At 36.2% G+C, this 22,552-nt stretch overlaps 1 protein-coding gene across 1 annotated transcript in view; it reads left to right on the top strand.

Annotated features, from left to right (window-relative positions):
• Nucleotides 1–21,714, top strand: part of LOC135083201 (lachesin-like) — a 126,051-nt gene extending 104,337 nt beyond the window's left edge. Inside the window, exons 6-8 of the mRNA XM_063977935.1 lie at nucleotides 6,967–7,144; nucleotides 11,776–11,912; nucleotides 21,632–21,714. Of these exons, the coding sequence (XP_063834005.1) occupies nucleotides 6,967–7,144; nucleotides 11,776–11,912; nucleotides 21,632–21,714 (398 nt within the window). The remainder of the gene's footprint in view (nucleotides 1–6,966; nucleotides 7,145–11,775; nucleotides 11,913–21,631) is intronic.
• The last annotated feature ends 838 nt before the right edge of the window (nucleotides 21,715–22,552 follow it).

Below are 22,552 nucleotides of genomic sequence, written 5' to 3' on the forward strand. Positions count from 1 at the left end.
ATTAAAATACTTTTAGGTGTTAATAGTGCTGACTGTACTCATGCATCAAGGCCGGGTAGTTACCATAAAAGAAAATAATATTTTCTTATATTAGTGATTGGCATTTGCGGTCCATTCTTATGTTCATTTCTTTAATGAAATAAAGGTTTTCCCTCTTTTGTGTTCAGAGATAAGGGAACCACAGTCTAATATAATATAATATTGATAATAATGATCTAATATCGATATTAAGTCACGTTTTACTTTGTCTAAACAAGGCATTAAATATAAATGTTAATTACAGAAAAGGGATTAAAATAACTATGTCGAACATAACTTTTTTTTATTTTGATATTGTTAGGGTTTTAATAACCATAAAATCTTATTACTTTCTTTGAATTTAGGTTAAGAGCACAAAATTATTATTAGACATTTGAGCCTACTTCATTCGTATTATTGATACTTGAAGGTCATTTCATAATACAGGTTAAACTCTACAAACAATTTTATGAAAGTATTATCTAATATACCTTGCTTGCCGTGTTTCTTTACGAGATCGAATCAGAAATGAGGAGATCCGTAAACAAACTAACATAGCCCGACGGACTAGCAAGCTGAAGTGGCAATGGGCAGGGCACATAGTACACAGAACTGACGGCCGATGGGGCAGCAAGGTTTTGGAGTGGATGCCGCGTACCGGAAAACGCAGTGTGGGACGTCCACCTACAAGGTGGACCGACGACATCATAAAGGTAGCAGGAAAGCGCTGGACGCAGGCCGCTACCAACCGGGTAACATGGAAAGCATTGGGGGAGGCTGATGTTCAGCATTGAACTGGATTGGATGGCTGAGATGATGATGATGATGAATATTCCTTGCGTTCCAAAATACTAAGTCCAAACACTAGGTCCTCATAGGTATTTACTCCCGTATTCACAAACGATGCTTGCTTAAGTGAAGCAGCAAATCGAACACACAGCGTTGAATAGAGCTCTGTGATTGGTTCATGTATCACCCTGTGCGTCTACGCGCACTGTGAGTCTTCATAGTAATGTTTGCGAATACGGGTGTCAGAGACTGCCCCAAATACATACATCATCATCATCATCATCATCATTTCAGCCATATGAGGTCCACTGCTGAACATAGGCCTCCCCCAATGCGTTCCATTTTACCCGGTTGGTACGGGCCAGCATCCAGCGCTTTCCTGCTACCTTTATGACGTCCACCCACAAGGTGGACCGACGAAATACATACTAGGTCCGAATAATACCAGGTCCGAGTAGGTATCGCGTGACCCATAGGCGTGAGACTAATCCGGTCAGCGCGTCCAATTACACGTCCTTGAGTGATATTGTTGTAACGCGTCACTTGGATTAAGGCTGTCTCCAGGAAAAAATCCTACTAATCTGACATGTTTGTTACTCTTTTGCGCAAAAACTACTGAACGGATTTTGATGAGACTTCTCAATGTTACTGTTTATACATCAGAACAACATTTAGGCTAACGAAATGTAATAAATGGCAAGTACTAATTCTAATCCTACTAATATTATGAAAGCTTCTGTGAACTTTTAACCTCTAAGTCTAGACTAGACTAGGTCCGAGTGGGCCTTGCGTGACTACCCACATCCACAGGGGTGAGGCTAAAAGTCATAGCACACTTATTAACCCGGAAAGGGACCGACACCGTATCGCCGCGCGTTCGCCACGAGGCGAGGCGTTTACGTTATGGTGCGGATAAAGTGTGCTTTGTAGTACGGAGTTTCATAAAATAATATTTTGACCGCCTCGAGTTGATTCGGTTACGATCCGTTTCCGGGACGATAAGTGTGCTTCGTTTCTAATCCAGCAAGCGCGTCCAATTACACGTCCGTACAGTGATAGGTATTGTTGTAACGCGTCACTTAGATTGAGGATGTTTCCAGGAAAAACCTATTACATTTTCCTAGCCTCACTTAGCACTGTTTTAATCTTCTTCTTGACTTGTCGTGTCAGCCCAAAACTCCGCTACAAGAGTGGCGTTGTCCGTAGGATTCATTAAATCCTGCGTGCAGTTGTTTGGGCACGCAGGGCACGACATCGAATGCGTTTGACCTAAACTCCCACTACGCCCCCTTTACAGAGGGCATAATGTGAGTTTACATCAAACGCGCTCACTCGTGAGCAGGTCAAAAGATGACATAAATGTATGACGTATTTGCACAGCACCCCTAGCGGGAAACGTTCAAGAACTAAAATTTTCATACATTTTTTAACGCGCTCACTAGTGAGGACGTTTGATATAAACTCACACTCAGCCCACTGGTCATGTTGAACGAAATAGTCAAACCATACATTAGTTCCGTAGAACGTAACGATCATACAGGGTGTTAGGTAAATGGGTATATGAGCCGACACTAGCCTATGTTAACATGGTCATATAAATGGTAAGGTGAAGTCAGGCTATCGTCATTTTATTTTTTTAAATTTTCATACAAAATAAATTTTATAAAATCCGATATGTATGAAAATTAAAATAATTATAATAAATATAAAATAAATATCCTTGGACATTTTACACTGCGCCTCTAGTCCCAAACTAAGCAAAGCTTGTACTATGGGTACTAGACGACGGGATAAACATACTTAAATACTTTTTTTTTTTGTAAATACATACATATTATACATAGAAAACACCCAGACCCGTCACAGAAATTAAAATTCATCATTTCAATTTCTGCCCGGCCGGGAATCGAACCCGGGACCTCTCGGCATAGTAGTCCGTTCTGAACCACTACACCAAACGGCCGACAAGACAAATAATAATAATAACCGAGAATTAAAATGAAGATATTATTATCAATTTTCTGACTTCACCATACCATTAATATGACCATGTTAACATGGGCTAGTGTCGGCTCATATACCCATTTACCTAACACCCTGTATAAGAAGCTCTACAACTCGCACGCAGTACACTCGACGGAATAAACGGCGAACCTTTTCAAGTATTACCCGCAAAAAATAAGTTGTAAGTAAAATCCCCTCGTTAAAACCTAAAGGGCCGCCACACCATAATTTGCATTATTGAACAATCTCATAAATTCACCGTCCAGTAAACATATTTCATCCAAACCCGGGTACTTACCCGGAAAATCGTGGGAAAAACAAGTAAGCCGGATTTTCCTTATCAGATATCATAATTTTTTCTATTTCACTTTATCTGTAATAGGGGAAGTTTTCTACTTAAATAATAAACTCGGTTATTATTATTATTTGTTTTGTACAACATTTTAGTACTAAATATAAGAGCGCAAAGTATTTTTAGTTCAACTTTATTTTCCTCTTTACTTTAGAGTCAATTATACTAAATCCATTTGCAAAAGAAGTCACCGTTCTTCGTCTTCGCTTTTTATAAATATTTCTGTATTTTTCTACGATTTTTATTGTCTAATATCCTAAAAACGTTTGGATAAAGCCTAATAACTATCTTGTGATTAATAATACACTCGAGCTCAAAAGAACTTGAGCAAATTAATTGATGCAAGAAAAGTACAAAAAATCTTTTATTAGATTAGATTGAACATCTGCCATGTAGGCGAATGATTTAGCTGGAAACGTATTTTAAAATATCTGGCTGGATACGTATTTTAAAATAAATAGGTTACTTGAATTCGAATTCAATACATGCGGTTTCGTATGCGAATCATCTAATTATTGATTCTAGAATCTTCTGCTGATCCAGTCGGGTAAATCAAAATCTTTTTGATGATTTTTGACGACAATAATTTCTGGGCATATCGCGATAAATCGATAAACTTAAAAACGTTTAACATGGCGCAAGTCCTAGGCCTACAGAGGCAGCAATTCTGAGAGCAACAAGTTGTATTGCTGAAAATCAAGAGCTAAGAAAGAGAGTGCGTTCTTCTAAAATACTCAAATACCTACTTATCGTTCTCGAAATAAAGTCGTGAAACCACTTCACTTTTATTATATCTACCTTTCTCTTACTGCCTATAATTAAATTAGGAGCTATCTAGGGTTTCTGCTCGAGCTTTCTCGAACTCGAGAAAACTCGAGAAATTTGGCTTCATTCGAGACGAGAAAAAAATTACCGGAGCTCGAGAATTCTCGAGTTTCGATTTTGAAGCTTTAATATTCTTGAAAGCCTATTTTCTTAGACAAAAGTAAGTTTTTAATTATTTAAAAGGTCAACGTTGCTTTTAGACTGGCCTAGTCTTTCCTTTTTTAACTGATTTGATTTGCAAGTAATGATCTCAATCGAAACTAAGTAATAATGTTCACCAACGAATATGATATTTGTATGTTTAACTCTGACTGATTTAAAGACTGAAAAATTTGTTAACTAGACAGTTACCTTACCTAACAGACGTTAGGTTAGGTACTCGTGCCTCCTCGTAAAGTTTATTCAAGTCGTTATCTGTGACAAATTTAAAAATTTATTAAAAAGTTTTTTTTTGTTCATAAAAAAAACTATTTATCGTAATTTTGCTATTTGGACTTGTGTTCTTTAGAAAACAAGTGATTCATTTGTAGCTTCAGATTTTTATTGTTATTTATTCTTAAAGTACACGCGACTTAATGACTTTTGTTATGATTGTTAGTAAATATTAAATATGAAAAAAGTTTTTATTTTTTGTTTGTTTACTTACCAAAATAAGTGGTACTAAATTCTAATATTGATTGTTGTGCATAAAAGTAGGTATATTAGATTAAAAAAACCCCGTGTTTTTATTAAATTTCAACCGATTTCAGCAGTTTTCATTAAAAGACTCGAGACCCGAGAAAACTCGAGACTTTGGCCTCGAGAATTCTCGAAACTCGAGAAAAAAAATAAGTCGAGAAATCAGAAACCCTAGAGCTATCCCTCGTTCCGATAAGTGCCCTCGATAAAATTAAACGTCTATAATAAAACATCCACTGCAAGCTATACCGTAGCGATGAGCTCCAATTACTCTTTTTGGTTATTTATGAAATGGGGTTTTTACATTCGGTAAATGGGTATGTATTACGGGGGGATAAGGCTTAATGATTTCATTATCTGTCGGTTTCTGTTTGGTGTGTTAGGACGGCTTTTGTCATTTGTGGCTAATGAATTTCAATTGTTTTTTTGGGTTGAGAGTAAATGTTTTTTTTTCGGATGACGCGTTTTTACACTCGCGCGTTTTCGATCCGATCATGGTAGGTTCACAGGCAAAACGCGCGACTGCATTATACCACAGAATACTAATAGTAGCTTATACATTGAATCTCTAGTATTTTACAATCGTGCAATACAAACATGTAATTCATTTTTTCTAATAAATTAATTACTTCAGCGTCAATAATTATAAAAGAAGAAAAATAGGATAAATTGTAAAATATGTATACCTTGACCCTAGGAAATATGACAATGTATCTTTTTAAATTAGGGCTCCTTAATTATGCTAAATCATGATCTGAACATGTTCAAATAGCCTTGAAATTCTGTCAACTAACTATTTAAAATTGATAGTTGTTGTTTTAAATCTCCTTTTCTGTAGTATTTTCTCATAAAAAAATCATAAAATTCTTAATCACCACAAAATTACTACATTTATTTATAAAAAATCATAAAACTCATTTATTTTTGCAAATAGGCTTTTAAAGAGCACTTTTACACGTCCCAGTATTAACCCTACCACTGCTGAGAAGAAGCAGCGCAAGAAACTCAGTCACTATTATAACCGTAATAACATCGCTTATTTACTGGATGGTAGACTGAAAACAGTTTTCAACCGTTTGTATTTTATTGAAACGATGTTCCTCAACTGTAATTGTCACTGGACCGGATGTTAGTTGATTGGATTTCAATGGGCGATCACTTTTTGGATCGTTAGTAAAGTATAATTTATTGTGATAAATAGGAATTAAAAATAGTGTGACAAAAATTCTTTTATCATTTCATCAGAATCCTACATTATCTTTGATGAACATAATTAAGCGTTACGAGGTTCGCTGGTACAACCAAAATCATAACTAATGACACTTACATGCACCCTGTAAGGGCACCACAATACTCGTAATAGAATAGGTATGTAGATACTACACATCAATATTGTGACATGATTTGGAGTAAAAGACAATAAAACAATATTATATTAGATTCTAACAATAGTGTTGCATCGTTGAACTCCTTGGGTGCGCGACACTGGCCACCAAGACTCCTAATTATTTTTTCGACGACTGATATCGTTATTCTTTTGTTTATTCATCTCGACTCCAGATTTTTTCAAGTGTATAATGTTACGTTAATGTGATAAATTGAAAATTATTAATAATAACCGGTTATTATGAATAATTACCGACAGTCGCGGTAAAAGTGATAAATTAATCACATTTAACAGATTATTTAATAATTCAACCTTAGTACTAACAAATTTCATAAAAGAGAACAAACATCTTGTGTACGTACTCGTGTACAGCCAAACTTTTGAACGTTTTGATATCATATATTAATATAATTTGGCATAATGAGTTTGGAATGTTTCTTCCATAATATTACTTTTCCATGATGCCTATAACATAATCGTTTGATTTAAAGTGAAAAATAGGTTAAGGTGCGGCGGGGGTGGCCCTTGGGCCACCCCTAAGCCGCCTATTTAGTTTTATACACACATAAATGACCTCATATTAATCACATTTACCAAATCATGCGGTAATTATTCATAATAACCGGCGATTATTCATAATTTTTACATTTATCACTTTGACCGTAACATATAATATTTTCCACGACTTAATTTTATCGTATTATTCACGTTTTTAGATTTAGGCCCATGGAGCCATTACGGTCACTCAAATTTTCTTGATTACCTAAACCAAAAAATGATGATGTCATCTGTACAGACTGTGAGAAGCGACACGTTAATCTAAATACCTTGGCATCTTATTTACTTGAATAAGTTTGAATTGCAGCGAAAATCTGTAACATAAACTATCCTAATCATAATCTATTGCCAACAGTGCCAAAAGTGGAAATCGTGGACGAGCGAGGGCGGCCCCTCCAAGACAAGTTCTACAAAGAGGGCTCCATCATCGAGCTCCGGTGTGTAGTCAGCGAGGTGCCCCAGCCGACGAGACAGGTCAATTGGAAGCACGGGCCGAGGCTGCTGAATTATGATACGAAGAGGGGTGGAGTCAGGTATGTAGCTCTATATTTTTAACTTGGACCTTAACCTGAAATAATCGAGTGCCGCCGGTGGGAATAGAAGCCACGACCTTTCTAACCGGGCGACTGCTCTGACCAATCGATTTTTTCAAGTAAAAAAAAAACTAAGAATCGATACAACAATCTGAAAACCAATTCGTAAATATACTCACTTAAAATTTTCTCATTCGATTCCGAAAACTGAAATGAAATGAAATATTTTAATTTGCTACAATTTTGAATAATGTGTTCCTAAAATACTTTGTTTGTTAAAATCTACTTATATGTATAAAAGCATGAAAACATCTTACAAAATGTGCAAAATGCAATATTTAATTAATCCAAAACATTCTAGTCATTATTTAGTTTTGTCAAGGAAACTATTTTACAGGTTTGTTTTTAACAAATTAAATGTATTTAATTAACAAATTAAATGTATTTAAGTAGTGTACTACTTTCCGAAAAAATACACTATTTCTCTACAGGTTTTCAGTAAATAGCCAATGGAATTATTATCTGGTATACAAATTAACAGCCAGTTAACACATCGTTAACTTAACACTCTTCTGAGTGCGCATTAACGATTGCTAATGAACTGTAAACAACAATTACACACGCAGTTAATTTTCGTCGCCTTATAAGAGTAAACAATTAAATAACTCCCTAAACATAATTTAAACCCAATTTCAGCTTTTCAAATGCAAACGCAGATTAAATCGGCTTGCTAATAATTAACAAATATTTACGTTAACTTTAACTAGATTACTAATTAAATACAAGCATCGTAAATCTCGGGGTGATTCAAATTAACGGGTAGGGTATTTAACGCCCTATAAATTTGGTGGGAATTCACCTGGTAACTAATGATCAAATATCGGGGTAAAGTAAAGGACTTGCTACACTGCATGCGTTCTGTGGGCAGCGGTCAGATCAAAAATCTTAAAAAACTCATTTTATTTTGCAAGTGCAAGCTTTTAAAAAGCATTTTTACACGTTCCAGTATTAACCCTACCACTGCTTCGGGACAATAAATGGGCCAGTGCTAAGAAGCAGTGCAAGAAGCTCAGGGCACGGGTTTTTGAACGCAGCCTGCATCATGTATGAACACAATAGTCGGTGTCTACGAGTACATTTTGTATTGATGTGACCACACTGTTAGGGCACGAGCAAAGAACTCAAACCGCACCACTGACAGATTGCCTGGTCACGACCGCTGACAGATTCTATTGCCCGGATCGCTGACCGTTACCTTCACTAACAATGTTGTTCATACATGATGCGGGCTGCGTTCAAAAACGTAACCTGCACTGCTGACAAATTGTCTTGTCATAATCGCTGACAGATTGTATTGCCCGGACCGCTGACCGTTGCCCTGACCAACAATGTTGTTCATACATTATGATGCGGGCTGCGTTCAAAAACGTAACCCGCACTGCTGACAAATTGTCTTGTCATAATCGCTGACAGATTGTATTGCCCGGACCGCCGACCGTTGCCCTGACCAACAATGTTGTTCATACATTATGATGCGGGCTGCGTTCAAAAACGTAACCCGCACTGCTGACAATTTGCTTTGTCATGACCGCAGACAGATGTTGTTGCCCGGGTCGCTGACCGTTACTTTCACTGACAATGTTATTCATACATGATACGGACTGCGTTCAGTTTTTGACCTAACCGCAGAACGCATCCAATGTGGCAAATCCTTAAACAACTTTTTTCAGCAATGAAAATCTTTTTTCAGAGTAAAGAATTTGGGCAAACATTTGCTTAGCGGGTCTCGCGGCGTGATAAAATATGTACTTACAATTATGATAAGGAAGAAGGTTGATTTATTAGAAAGGTTGATTACTTAGTGGTTTGTTAAGATTTTTTACGTAGTGGGTTTCGGGTTCGATTAATGGTCGGGTATTTTTTTTAAATCTATTTCTTTTCAATTTAGTTTGAGTGTGCTGAAGATCATATCAAATACCGTCTAGTAAGTAGCGAGTGGTATTAAAGTTGTTTCTTTAAAAATGTTTTTGGTGTCTTTGAAACTTTCTCTAAAATTATTTATCTAAAATTTATTTTACAATGTTCTGCTCTTGCACGTGCCCTTTTACACGTTATAATAATAAAATGCAGTATTTTAAGGTAAATAAATTAAAATCAAAGGGCGAATTCTATTTTCAGACCATTTGTGGTTACAATACTTAACACACAGACACTTCACAAACAGATTCGTATTAAAACCACAAAAACAGTATTGTCTTACATTTAAGTATTCAATTGTGTACTTTACTCCATTGTTTTAAGGACGTAAGTGTACAATTGAACATCAGAATACCCTATCGTTAATTACAACGAATTTCTCTAAAGTCCACACTTGAATGGATATTTCAATTAGAAGCTACAAGTTCAGAAGGGCTCTTAAACCAATTTCGTTTTACGCAACAATTAATTTTACATAGAACTCTGTATATAGGGTGAAAAGACCCGTTAACATTTCAGTACTATACATAATGTGCTTGACTACCTATTGGGTAAAATACTCTAACTGGTTTTCACTGCTATTAGATTATTTTACATAAAACATCACGAAAGAGGAAAAGTGAACTGAGCAGTGCCACTTATTCGCAATAATGATGCCCATTGCAATGAGACCTCACTCAGCATACGCCTTGACCCACGGTGATGAAGGTTATGACGCTGGTTTTCAGTTTTCAGTTGATATGATCTTATTAGAGTTATGTTATGACAGCTTAAAAAAGTACGTCAATTGATTAGTGGTTTCAAATGCCATTGCTCAAACAAAACTGCACGCAGGAAGATTTAATGAAGGCTACTGACAACGCCACTCCTGTGGCGGAGTTTTGGGCTGACGCTGTGTAGGTTTGTTGTCGACACGACTATTAGAAAAATAATGCCATTATTGAACTAACGTTATTATGACCATTAGATTACCTTTTGCCAGGTAAAACGTTAAAATCTGACCAGATTTACGAGAAGAAATAACAAATAACCATATACAATCTCACAATCTTTCGTGTATAAGTAGTTACTATACTTATTTTATCTAACGAAAAGGTCCGGTAAACATCCTGTATTAAATCCATCAAGATAATGGTATCCCATCAAAAACAATACTTGTCAAAAAAAACAAGTCTCGCAACTCAGTTGTTCTACGGTAAAAAGTTGCGAGATCCATGTAATACCAAGTCCAGGCCATGAAATCTTTAACGTTTTACATAAATATATTGACTTGGCCATCGCACTAAATAATTTAATTTGTTACACGTGTTTTCATGCGATGGCCAAGTCAATATATTTATGTAAAACGTTAAAGATTTCATGGCCTGGACTTGGTATTACATGGATCTCGCAACTTTTTACCGTAGAACAACTGAGTTGCGAGACTTGTTTTTTTTGACAAGTATTGTTTTTGATGGGATCTCATTTCTTTTTGTATTTTGTAGACAGCAGTTATGTATCTAGAAAACTGGACCGATATTGAAAAATTTTACTCGACTTGGCGGTTGCACTACCGTGCCCCCAAATCTCATTTCTTTTTGTATTTTGTAGACAGCAGTTATGTATCTAGAAAACTGGACCGAAATTGAAAAAAATTACTCGACTTGGCGGTTGCACTACCGTGCCCCCAAATATTTTAGTTTTTCCTTGATTCATACACCAAACACTACTTATATTCCAAATTTGAAGCTTCTAGGTCTGCTAGAAGTGCCTTAGAATTTTGATGATCGGTGAGTCAGTCAGTGAGTGACAAAATTAAGTAACTTTGACCCGTTATAATTCTTAAACTACTGGTTCAAATTGAATGAAATTTTAAATATACCGTGTCTTTACAATGCCTGCATAGCTAATGAAAATTCAGCCTTCTAGTTTTATCCACAACGAAGTTACAGGCAGTCGAAAATGGCCTGAATTGCTTCGAGAAAAGGATGGTACGGCCGTGCCGCTTTTTTGCTCGACTTGGTGGGGGCACTGCCGTGCCCCCAGATTCATTGTATTTTTACATGAGTGGGCGATTCCGGGGAAACGAATGAAGAAATTAATATGTTTGCCCTATCTGTAAGATGGTTTTCGTTTGAGTTCACATCAAATTGGAACACCTATTGAAATAATAAACGTATGGTTGTATACTTTCATTTTTAATTTGGAAAATCGTTCATCACAATAGTTAGTCGTGATCGCGAAGAACGTTGCATGTATCAATCCGTCAAAATGTGTTTTAATGCATTAAAGTACTCTAAAATAGTTCCTTTATTGCCACCTTTTTATTTTTCAATATTCATAAAACTATCGAAGCAACAGAATCGAATACCGACGATGTGATTATTGTAACGCAGTGCAGAGACGTGTTTGTGCAAGATAATATTTTGCAGATACGTCGTTGTTCGACGATGACGACTTTTGCGGATGACGAAGATCGAACTATACAGAGTTCGACTCTGACTCCGTTGAGCTGTCCTAGCTTTATATCTATCTGAAACTATCAGGAGCGGTAAACAGACCTTTATTCAAGTTTCTTATGACTCTCTTATAAAAGGACCTCTTATCCAATAATAGGTAGAATAATAAGCTTTCCTTAGTGCAATCTTTATTTAACAAACTTTTCTTGTCAACAGCGTGAAAACTGAGGCGACATCTAACGGCGCTCTCTCAAGACTCTACATCGCGAATGCGAATAGAAACGACTCTGGAAACTACAGCTGTTCCTTGGCGGACGTAGCGACGTCTGCCGTCACCGTACACGTGCTGAAAGGTAATAATAATTTCTATATCTGTAGGTACTATAGTTGTTACAACCAAAAGACGTCCACAACGACGAGTCTTACGCTACCCATATCCAGGTGCTTGACAGAAAGTGAGACCTGCTTTCACAACGTCTTCCAGTTTGTGTTCGGGACTTTATACTTATACCAGGCCTATTCATCTCCGCGAGTTTACATCGAAAACAAAACACGCACGATGGCCCACCTACAGGATACTATTCGACAAGGCCTCACATACGAGCGAATATTGACTCACGGACGCGTATTCTTGTGTATGATGGAAGAAAATAAAGAAAATGGTGTACTAAATACTGTGCAGTATTTAACTGCCTAAATAATAATAAAAACACAGAATGTACTTTTATAAGTTGCCTCAAGACACTGAGAGGTAAATAAGTAGTTAATATTATTCATGATAACTCATGCTAAATCATGTATTTCCTCCGCCATTTTCCGCAGTTTGGCACCTCACGTCACATCATTTTACCGAAGTCAGCCCTATAGCTTCGGCGCAGTGCCGATCACTGACGTTTGTCAACAAAATGGTGCTTGACTCTTGAGACAGGCATTACACCATATTGTTAATGATATTGAGCATACATTTTTTTAAATACCTTCGCGAAGTAAAACTTCTGTACGTAGTACTTATTATTATTCTGTGCTTATACCGTTCCATATTACATCTACTAAGGTTTAAAGTTCTTCTGTTATGTAGAAGAAGAGAATCTTATTTTTCATTCGCTGTGGATTTTATTTCTTTTTGCTAAGCAAGTAGTGCTCAATGGAACTCCTTGAGGACGTTTACTTCCAGCAAAGGACTGCCATTGGCTGAATTAATGAAATACAAATCAACGTACATGTACCTAGATTGGTCTTTTGTTTCTTCACAGTCAGTATCAATAACAATTTCAATCATTCACAAAATCCCAACATCCAAAATAGAAATTCATCAGTGAAACTCGATTCAAATATCAACATCATGCATCCAACCAATCCGGCGTTTAAACAAACATTGTTTACGTATTGTTGAGTTATCAATGGCATTTTGGCGTTCATTCGTATCTCATTAACTGACCAACTGGCCAAATGGCAATTCCGAGCGTCGACCGAATCAGTATTAAGGGTCATAGCAGAAATACTACTTTTAGCATCGGCGATCGGCGATTTTGCGACTGTATCGATGTAGCATCACGATTTCGTTACTTCATGTGTTCAGACACGGTATCGAAATCGCGCTTTTTAGCGACTTTATCGATGCAGCATATCAATATTATCGATTGCGCGATTTCATGTGTCTGGACGGGGTTCGGAATCGCGCGTTTTAGTGACTCTACTGATGCAGCATTGCCATTTTGCGACTTCATGCGTTTAGACACGGAATCGAAAACGCGCATTATAGCGACTCTATTGGTGCAACATCGCGATGCGACTTCAAGCGTTCGGACGCATATCGGGATCACGCTGTTTAGCGACTATACAGGGTGGAAACGATAAGTGATCTCACTCGATTATTTCTAAACCATACAAGATATCCAAAAACTGGTTACTGATCCTGAAATTGCTTCACGAGCTCTATCCAACGGTACTAATAATAAGTTACAAAATAAACTGGATCTATTCGAAAATTCAGTGTTTCTAGTTTCCATACATTTAGTACTGCCACAGTCATGGCACTCATGTCTTGATGCAAGTAAAGCCTGACACCAATGTTTTCCATGAATAATTTTAAATAAGAATGCAATTTACGAGTTCATTTTAAGTGTTTATCTTTTATCTATCTATATAAATAAAAATGAATTCATGTTCGTTAGTCTGATTAAAACTCGAGAACGGCTGGGCCGATTGAGCTGATTTTGGTGTTAAAATGTTTGTCGTAGTCCAGGGTAGGTCTAAACGGTGAGCAAATAAGAAAAGATTTGCTTATTTATTGCCTTTAAGGCGGAACAGAGTTCGCCGGGTCAGCTAGTTATTTAATAAAAAAATTTAACACTTCTTATATTGTGTGGCTGGCATACATTTAGTATGGTGGCTGAAAACATTGAATTTTCGGATAGATCCAGTTAATTCTGTAACCTATTACTGATACCGTTTGAAAGAGCTCGTGAAGCACTTTCAGGATCAGTAACAAGTTTTTCGATATCTTGCATGGTTTAGAAATAATCGAGTGAGATCACTTATCGTTTCCACCCTGTATAGATGCAGCATCGCAATTTCGCGACTTCATGCGTTCGGACGCGGTATCGGAATCGCGCGTCTTTATTTATGCACTTCCTTGACACGACTTCATGATTTTGGTCGTGGTATCGGAATCGCGCATTTTAACGACTGATGTCGCTGCGTCGAGCTTTCGAAAAACGACTCAATCGCCGCGTTTTTAAGCATGTGGCGTGGTCGATGCATTCGGGTTCTAAAAACCGGCTAAATCGCCGATCGCCGATGCTAAAGTAGCGTGTGTGCTGTGGCCCTACAATTCCGATTGGAATGCATTCATTGGCTGGTGTTATGGACTGAGCTGGGTTAGTTTAATAACCGTGATAATCATAAAGAGGCATTCGATGGTTAAGTCCATTAGAACTGTATTTGGTTACTATAATATTCAGCGTGTTAGTTAGCGAGCTTTGGAAAAGTCGATGTTTGGGATTTTCTTATGAAATTATCGGAATCAGTGGATGATAGTAATAGATATTACAATAATGTAGAAAAAGAACTTCAAAAAATGTTATTATTGAAACAAAATGAAGTGAAGGTCGCGGGAGGTGCTTGGATGCGAGCGGCGCAGGACCGGTCTTTGTGGAAATCCTTGGGGGAGGCCTTTGTCCACCAGTGGACGTCTTTCGGCTGTGAAATGCAATAAAGATTTGAGTATTGAGTATTGAAACGAACGAACGAAATAAAATGAAATAATAGAACTAAATTAACTTACAAGAAGCTTTCTCTTCTCATGGGTCTCTGATGATCTCATAACCATCAATCTTACCTATGTATATTATGGAAGCGAACATAATTTTAAATATTGAGTATTAAATAAAAATAACAGCTTTTTTTCTGTGAACGTGTTCCGATTTTACACCTTTTTATAAAGGGCATAATTATAAAAGAGCGTGGGCGTAATTCGTAGAACCTCATACTTTTTACCGTTACCCAATTTCTTTCCCTTGTTCCTATAATAATCACTTTGTTTATAGACAACAGCACATCAGGCTCCACATTTTTGTTCCAAAGTCACCCCTATTACAAATACATAAGATACCACAGTGTCAAGCTTGATCTGCTCTCGTCCGTACAGTTTAGATTTTCGCGGAAACACAACGAATTTGCAAACACTTGATTAATTCGAAGAGGCACGTCGTTAATTAAAATACGAGGAAATTAATAAATTAACGGAATTGATCTCTGTTCTATTGAAATTTGAATAAAGGAGCATATACAGGGTGTTTCTTGTAAGGTGTCAAGCCGAAGGCAGGTGATAGGTGAGGACTAGACCTATCGATTTCACCCCCATGTATGTTCTACGATTTTTCATAGTTTAGAAGTTATCGTTAATTTTGTGATTTTTTCAAATTGTATGACCCAGTAGGCTTTAAATTTTTTTATCTTTTTTTTGGGTCGACTTTTCTCAGATTTCTTTTTTTTGACAGAATCCCTATTACTTGCAGATTTTCGAAAAAAATGATCAACTTCCTATCTTTGATGCAAGATACAAAATTTTTGCTAGAAACATAAAAAAATATGTTTTTAGCGGAACATCCTAAAATTTTCAACTTAAAAATTAAAAAAAAAAAGAAATTCCATAGGTCCAAAATAATTTTAAAAACTGCGCAGTTTTCTGAACTTTCATAATAAAACAAAAAAACATGTACTTAATAGGCCATTATTTTCTGTAATTGCTCCACTAAAGTGGTAAGTCGGAGATTCCGTTACATGTTTTTGACTTTCTTAGGACTAACTAATGTTTGCAATTCTCTAAGTTTACGTTACGTAGAACACATTTAAAGACAATAACTGAACAGAACATTTTTTTATCCACAACGAGGAATCTCTTGCCATTCATCTGACCTGATGGAAACTGATGGATGATCAGCGAGCTTCACTCGGAATCCTAAACCACAGAGAAGTTGGCTGTCCTAAATAGGTGGCCTTACCACTAGACCACAGTGGTGGTTGTTACATACTTTACGATTATTTTCGATATATTAGAGTGTGAGAGAAAGGGAAAGAGTGTGTGTGTGTGTGTGTGTGTGTGTGTGTGTGTGTGTGTGTGTGTGTGTGTGTGCGTGAGCAAAAATGGGTGTAATAATTTAATTTAAAGTAAATGTTCAAAATGTCCGCCGTTGACCTGAATGCACATTCGACAACGCCGCAAAAAAATTTTTTGTAAAACCTTCTTCTTCATTTTAATTTGGTTTTGTGCTTCAGTCAGCTTTGTCCGCAGTTCATCAATATTTTCATATTCCCTATTGTATACCAGATGAAGGGCAAGGGCTTCCTCGTTGTGGATAAAAAATGTTCTTTTCAGATATTGTCTCTAAATGTGTTCTACATAACGTAAACTTAAGGGATTGCAAACATTACTTAGTCCTAAGAAAGTCAAAAACATGTAACGGAATCTCCAACTTGCCACTTGAGTGGAGCGATTACAGAAAATAATGGCCTATTAAGTACATGTTTTTTTGTGTTATTATAAAAGTTCATAAAACTGCGCAGTTTTTAAAATTATTTTGGACCTATGGAAGTTCTTTTTTTTTTCAAACCTTCAAGTTGAAAATTTTAGAATGTTCCGCTAAAAGCATATTTTTTATGTTTCTAGCAAAAATTTTGTATCTTGCATCAAAGATAGGAAGTTGATTATTTTTTTCAAAAATCTGCAATTAATAGGGAATCTGTCAAAAAAAATAAATCTGAGAAAAGTCGACCCAAAAAAAAGATAAAAAAATTTAAAGCCTACTGGGTCATACAATTTGAAAAAATCACAAAATTAACGATAACTTCTAAACTATGAAAAATCGTAGAACATACATGGGGGTGAAATCGATAGGTCTAGTCCTCACCTATCACCTGCCTTCGGCTTGACACCTTACAAGAAACACCCTGTATACAGTGTGAGTCACGTTAAAGTGTACATATGAAAATAAATGAAATTAGACCTATTTTTATCGACAAAAAAGAGGTCAAAAAATTTTTGGGATTTTTTTTTATTTTTTTATAGAATTTTTTTTCTTCCAATTACTTATTGTAAAGAAAACGTAATAACTTTTAAACTAAGCGGTATATCCTGATAAAATAAAAACAGAAATGATGCTAAATAATAGGCGATACTACAAAAATACATAAAATGCACAAAAAAGGCCAACAAATAATAAAAAATGATACTTTATGAAAAAAAATTGCTTTTAAATTCGTGTTTTTTTTGGTTATTTGATCAATTTCTCCAAAAAATGCCCCTATAACCGAGGGTTTTTATTACTTTGTATTATTCTCTATCGTATTTCCTTCGTAAAACCAAAAATCGCATGTCTCTATCCCTATCACAACGTTTGCAATGATCGTTTGAACTAAGCCTCTCCGGGCGCGCCATTCAACGCTTCGTTAACAACGAAACTGAAAATGGCTCTAGATTTGTAATTTTGATAAAGACAAGTTAGATTTCAAATAAAAATAAAAGATTTCGAAGTAAAATAAGCATTTTAGTTAAAATTAAAATTATCTCTACCTGTAGCGGAGAATAATGTTGTGGCAGGCCTTTGTTCAAACGATCATAGCAAATGTTGTGATAGGGATAGAGACATGCGATTTTTGGTTTTACAAAGATAATACGATAGAGAATAATACAAAGTAATAAAAACCACCTGTTATAGGGGCATTTTTTGGAGAAATTTATCAAATAACCAAAAAAACACGAATTTTTAAGCAGATTTTTTTCAAAAAGTATAATTTTTTATTATTTGTTGGCCTTTTTTGTGTATTTTATGTATTTTTTCACTATCGCCTGTTATTTAGCATTATTACTGTTTTTATTTTATCAGGATATACCGCTTAGTTTAAAAGTTATTACGTTTTCTTTACAATAAGTAATTGGAAGAAAAAAAATTCTATAAAAAATTTAAAAAAAAATCTCAAAAATTTTTTGACCTCTTTTTTGTCGATAAAAATAGGTCTAGTTTCATCTATTTTCATATGTACACTTTAACGTGACTCACACTGTATAAAAATTTTCACAGCTTTTTCATGTACCTAGATGTTATTAAGTTCTTACGAAGGTTAAAATACAAACAAAAGCTTAGTAATATTTTTTAACAATGTAGTTCTTTAGTACTCGTACTCAACATACAACTCTCAAAGAACATCCTTCATCCAACATGTAACGTTTGCTTTTTTTACATGCTTGTATTTAGTGACAAAATTGCATCTTTAATATTTTTTTTACAAGTGGTTTGTTTCTCAAGCTTATTTTAATCATAGGTTAAGTATTATTGAAATACGCTCAACGTTTTCCAAGTGGCAATTTATTTTCCATCGTCAATGGGTAGCGGTTCTGGCGACAGATTGGTGCAATGGTGTCATGGAGCACCTGGTTTTGTACCCTTCAACGGCCACGTCACACAACATTAACTATAATAATAAAGAAATCGCAGTAAGGAACCATAGACTTGGCACGACTTTGTCTAGATTTCATTACTTTTTAGAAATAAACAAGCAGCTCCATCGAGACTTGGCTAGTTTTTTACAGAATGTTTTTGGTGGGATTTTAATTTTTATAATTTGTTTACTGGTAGGCTATGGCTTTTGTTTATACTGTGATTAGGTTATAGAAAATTAAAGGCACTCCTTCTGCCAAAGTAAAAGAAGATTTATTTATCTAGAACAGTTACTACGTGTCTATTCCTTACTCGTTACTAAGCAAGAATATCCAGACATTAAATACTTCATTTTTTTTTGTTTTAATTAAAGAATAAATTTTATAATAATATTAATATTAATTGAGATTCAGTAATTAATATTCACACAATTAACAAAGCTAATTAATCAACTTGAAATCTTAAAATTATAACGGGTTGTATAAGAAACAAGAAATCTAGTTTATGAAGAAAATTATCAAGATTGTGTTTGTTATTTTAGCCTATAATAACTAGCCAGTGTTGAAGCGATAATGTAGTGGTGAGCAACCAGTGGAGTGCATGAAATAATGTACTTATAGTAGCATATTTGCGCCCGTATTCACAAACATTACAGTGCGCGTGGACGCACAGGGTCACACTCGAACCAATCACAAAGCTCTATTCAACGCTGTGCGTTCGATTTGTTGCTTCACTTAAGCGAGCATCGTTTGTGAATACGGGTGTTAAACAATGATTCAGTAATAACGTCCGTTTTCTTGGAACTACATTGTTGAAGTGTTCGCTCGCGATCGTTCGCTCACGTTCGCCGATCTTTTATAGCTCATTCGCCTTTCCCTCGTCCTTTGCGTTTCGCGATTAGATTCTCAGTCTGTCCAGGATTCGATATCCGTGCGTAGACAAGGCCTGTGATTGCAATATATCTAACTAGCACCATATTCTGTAACTTATTGCTTCATCTACTTACTAGTACAAACACTTTGAACTTATGGACCTTTTTTTAAATACAAAATAATGTTCGTATACAAAGGTTGGTCCTTAATAAATATAGACTCACTAGCGGCCGCCCGCGACTTCGTACGCGTGGATCCCGTTTTACCCCCTTCATCTATCTTACGCGGTTTAGATTTTTTCATACAAATGTTTTTTCCCGCTAACTCCCGTTCCCGTGGGAATTTTGCAATATTCTGTTGTAACTAAGCTTTAAGTTTACTAAGGTACCTACATGCCAAATTTCAAGCGTCTAACTTAAGCGGTTTAGATTTTTCATAAAAAGGGATTTTCTCGCTTATTCCCGTTCCCGTGGGAATTTCGGGAATTCCTTTCTTAGTGCACCTCTACGGTACCTAAGCTACGTCCCTTCCAAATTTCAAGTGCCTACGTTTAGCCGTTTAGGCTGTGCGTTGATATGTCAGTCAGTCAGTCTGTCAGTCAGTCAGTCAGTTTCTCCTTTTATTTAATTAGATAACATGAACCCTGCTAGCGTATTACACCATTAGTTTGAAATCGATTGAAGGCAATTTGTAATCAATTATAGTTTCTATAACAGTACCGTCAAAAATTAATGAAAGTTAGGTTTGTTTTATTGATTGTCCTGTTCGTTTTATTGATAAATTGAAAAGTTTCAATCTAGATTATTTTGGGCGAGATTGATTTTTGTACAAACTATTGGCATTTGTTGCTGGAATTGGATTGGAATCCATTCAGATGCATTCAAAAATGAGCTTAACTAAACTATTTCTATTGTTTTTTACATGGTCTCTACATTAAAAAACTAGGTTTTTCTAAACCGTGAAGTACAGGATTTTACCGTATAACTAATGTACAGTCGCGGAATGAAAAGGTTCGTCACCTTAGTGTCGGTTTTCGCTTGCACTAGGTACTGTAAGAGTCAAACCTGCCAACATAACAGTGCAAGAAACAGTGCTGCTAACATTTAAATAAATATGACGTTTACTAACGAATAAGGTTTTGCTTGTTTATTTTTCTATCCCATCAGTGCAATGCAATGATGACATTGACCAATTGACAATAGTTTTTTTTATTTAAAAGAAATAATAATGGCAGGTTGAACCAACAAGAAGGTTTTAGTTTATCAATCATAATAATCTTCTTGACAAGATAAATCGTCAAACAACTTTGATCTGAATAATTTTGAACTTTACTGACGAACAGTTAAAGATTATTTTCTCTAACTCGAGATTATTCTGTAACATAGTTTCAAAAGGTAATATGTGCTCGCGATTCGTTGAAGGAATCAATTTGAAAACTGACGAACCTTTTCATTCCGTGACTGTACAACAGGGTGACCCATTTGGTGGGTGATCAATCAAAAAGGATTGATTCTGCAGGTAAATGTAATTTTTCCCGAAGAAATTTCAAACCTCCCAAACAAATTGAACTTTTCCTAGAGGTATAAATTACCAACAGTTTTTAGCTAATTAGTATTTGTAAGGACCTATTTTTTTAGCATTTGCATATTTTTCCTGAAGAATTCTTGTTACATTTGTGCACTAGAAAAAATCCTTTAAGATTTAGCTCACCCACCAATGGGCAACCTTATAATAACACTGAAACGTCAATAACTTTGATAATACAGAACTAATCTGTTACTAGATTTATCTAAGAGCTAAACATACAGCATCTTTTCTTCTAAGTTGAGTACCTACTTTTTTCTTTTCTTATGCAAAACAAGCCAGGTATTTGACTGCATTCGCACCTGATATTAATAAAATTGAGATTGAATCTGTCTATAGTCTGGTCTGCGAGCACGTAGAATTTTGTCCAATGATCCCAAGATACCCATCCATATGGCACGCGCGTAATTATGCTGCTGTCGCGCTCGCACACTCACTGCGGTCGCACAGTCGCGACAGCAATATAATTACGCGCGAGCGATAAGGATGGGTAGCTTGGGGTCAATGGACAAAATTCTACGTGCTCACAGACCGGGCTTTAGGATGGTACATCTGCCTTGTAAGTGCCTATTTGCTCTCGCCTTGAAAAGCCGTTTAATAGTGTTCGGGAAAGACAGCAGCAGGCAACTAATTCCAGTCCCTAAAGATTCCAGTACTAAGATTTATTTTTTGTTGCAGGAGAAAATCCACTCGCAATGCAGCGGGGCTCCGCTGCAATGTCACATCCATCGATCGTCTTCATCGTATGCCTGCTCAGCTGACATTTGGCCGGCGCGTATTGCACGCGCACCAATGTATAGTTGCAATTACGACAGTATCGCTAGAATAACGTTTTCATAGTACGTAGGCGGAGTTCGTTGAGTTTTAAAAGTAAGGCTGGCGAGGCGCGGAGATGCGTGGTTCTGGTTTCAAAGCACGCGATTCCAAGCCTTGCTAAGGACTACCGAGAGCCTCTATTCTCCACAAGCACATTTTCACTGTTCGGGGCTGTCAAGCGCCACGTGCCGGCTTTCGTCGTAGATTGAGGCCCGGTTTCCATCAAAGCAGAGGAGATGTTTTTGAATAACCAATCGGATTTCTGAACCAAAGTTGAGCGGAGAGATAGATAGAACACACTGTAATGTACACACAAGACAAGACAATAGAAGGAGAAGTACCTACTTATACAAAAAATACGGCACAATCTAATACAAAGAACAGTGCAAACGGACACAGGGGTAGATTATTGTAGTTCGCTACAGATTGCCGCTGGGACCACGGATATATGAGAGAAAAAAACAATTTAGGCGGTCCGATCACTATTATAAACGGTTATTCAAACGTCTCCTCTCTTCTAAGCTTTGGAAGGTTTCCAAAAGTCGGTTTAGATTCCTGGGTTTGCCGTGTCATTTCTAACCGTATTACATAAATATTAGGGTTTTATTTAAATTACTTTCTTCTTGGTCTTTTCACTGTTCCTCACCAGGTCTACCCTAACCCTAAACATATTCAAAATAGGCCCAGTAATGCTAACAACCAAAAATAATAGTCTTGCTCATTGTAATTTGAATTCATAATTGTGTTTGGGCCAACAACAGCACTTGGAATAATTTACCATTT

Source organism: Ostrinia nubilalis, chromosome 23, assembly GCF_963855985.1.
Source record: "Ostrinia nubilalis chromosome 23, ilOstNubi1.1, whole genome shotgun sequence".
In the NCBI taxonomy this organism is placed as follows: Eukaryota; Metazoa; Arthropoda; class Insecta; order Lepidoptera; family Crambidae; genus Ostrinia; species Ostrinia nubilalis.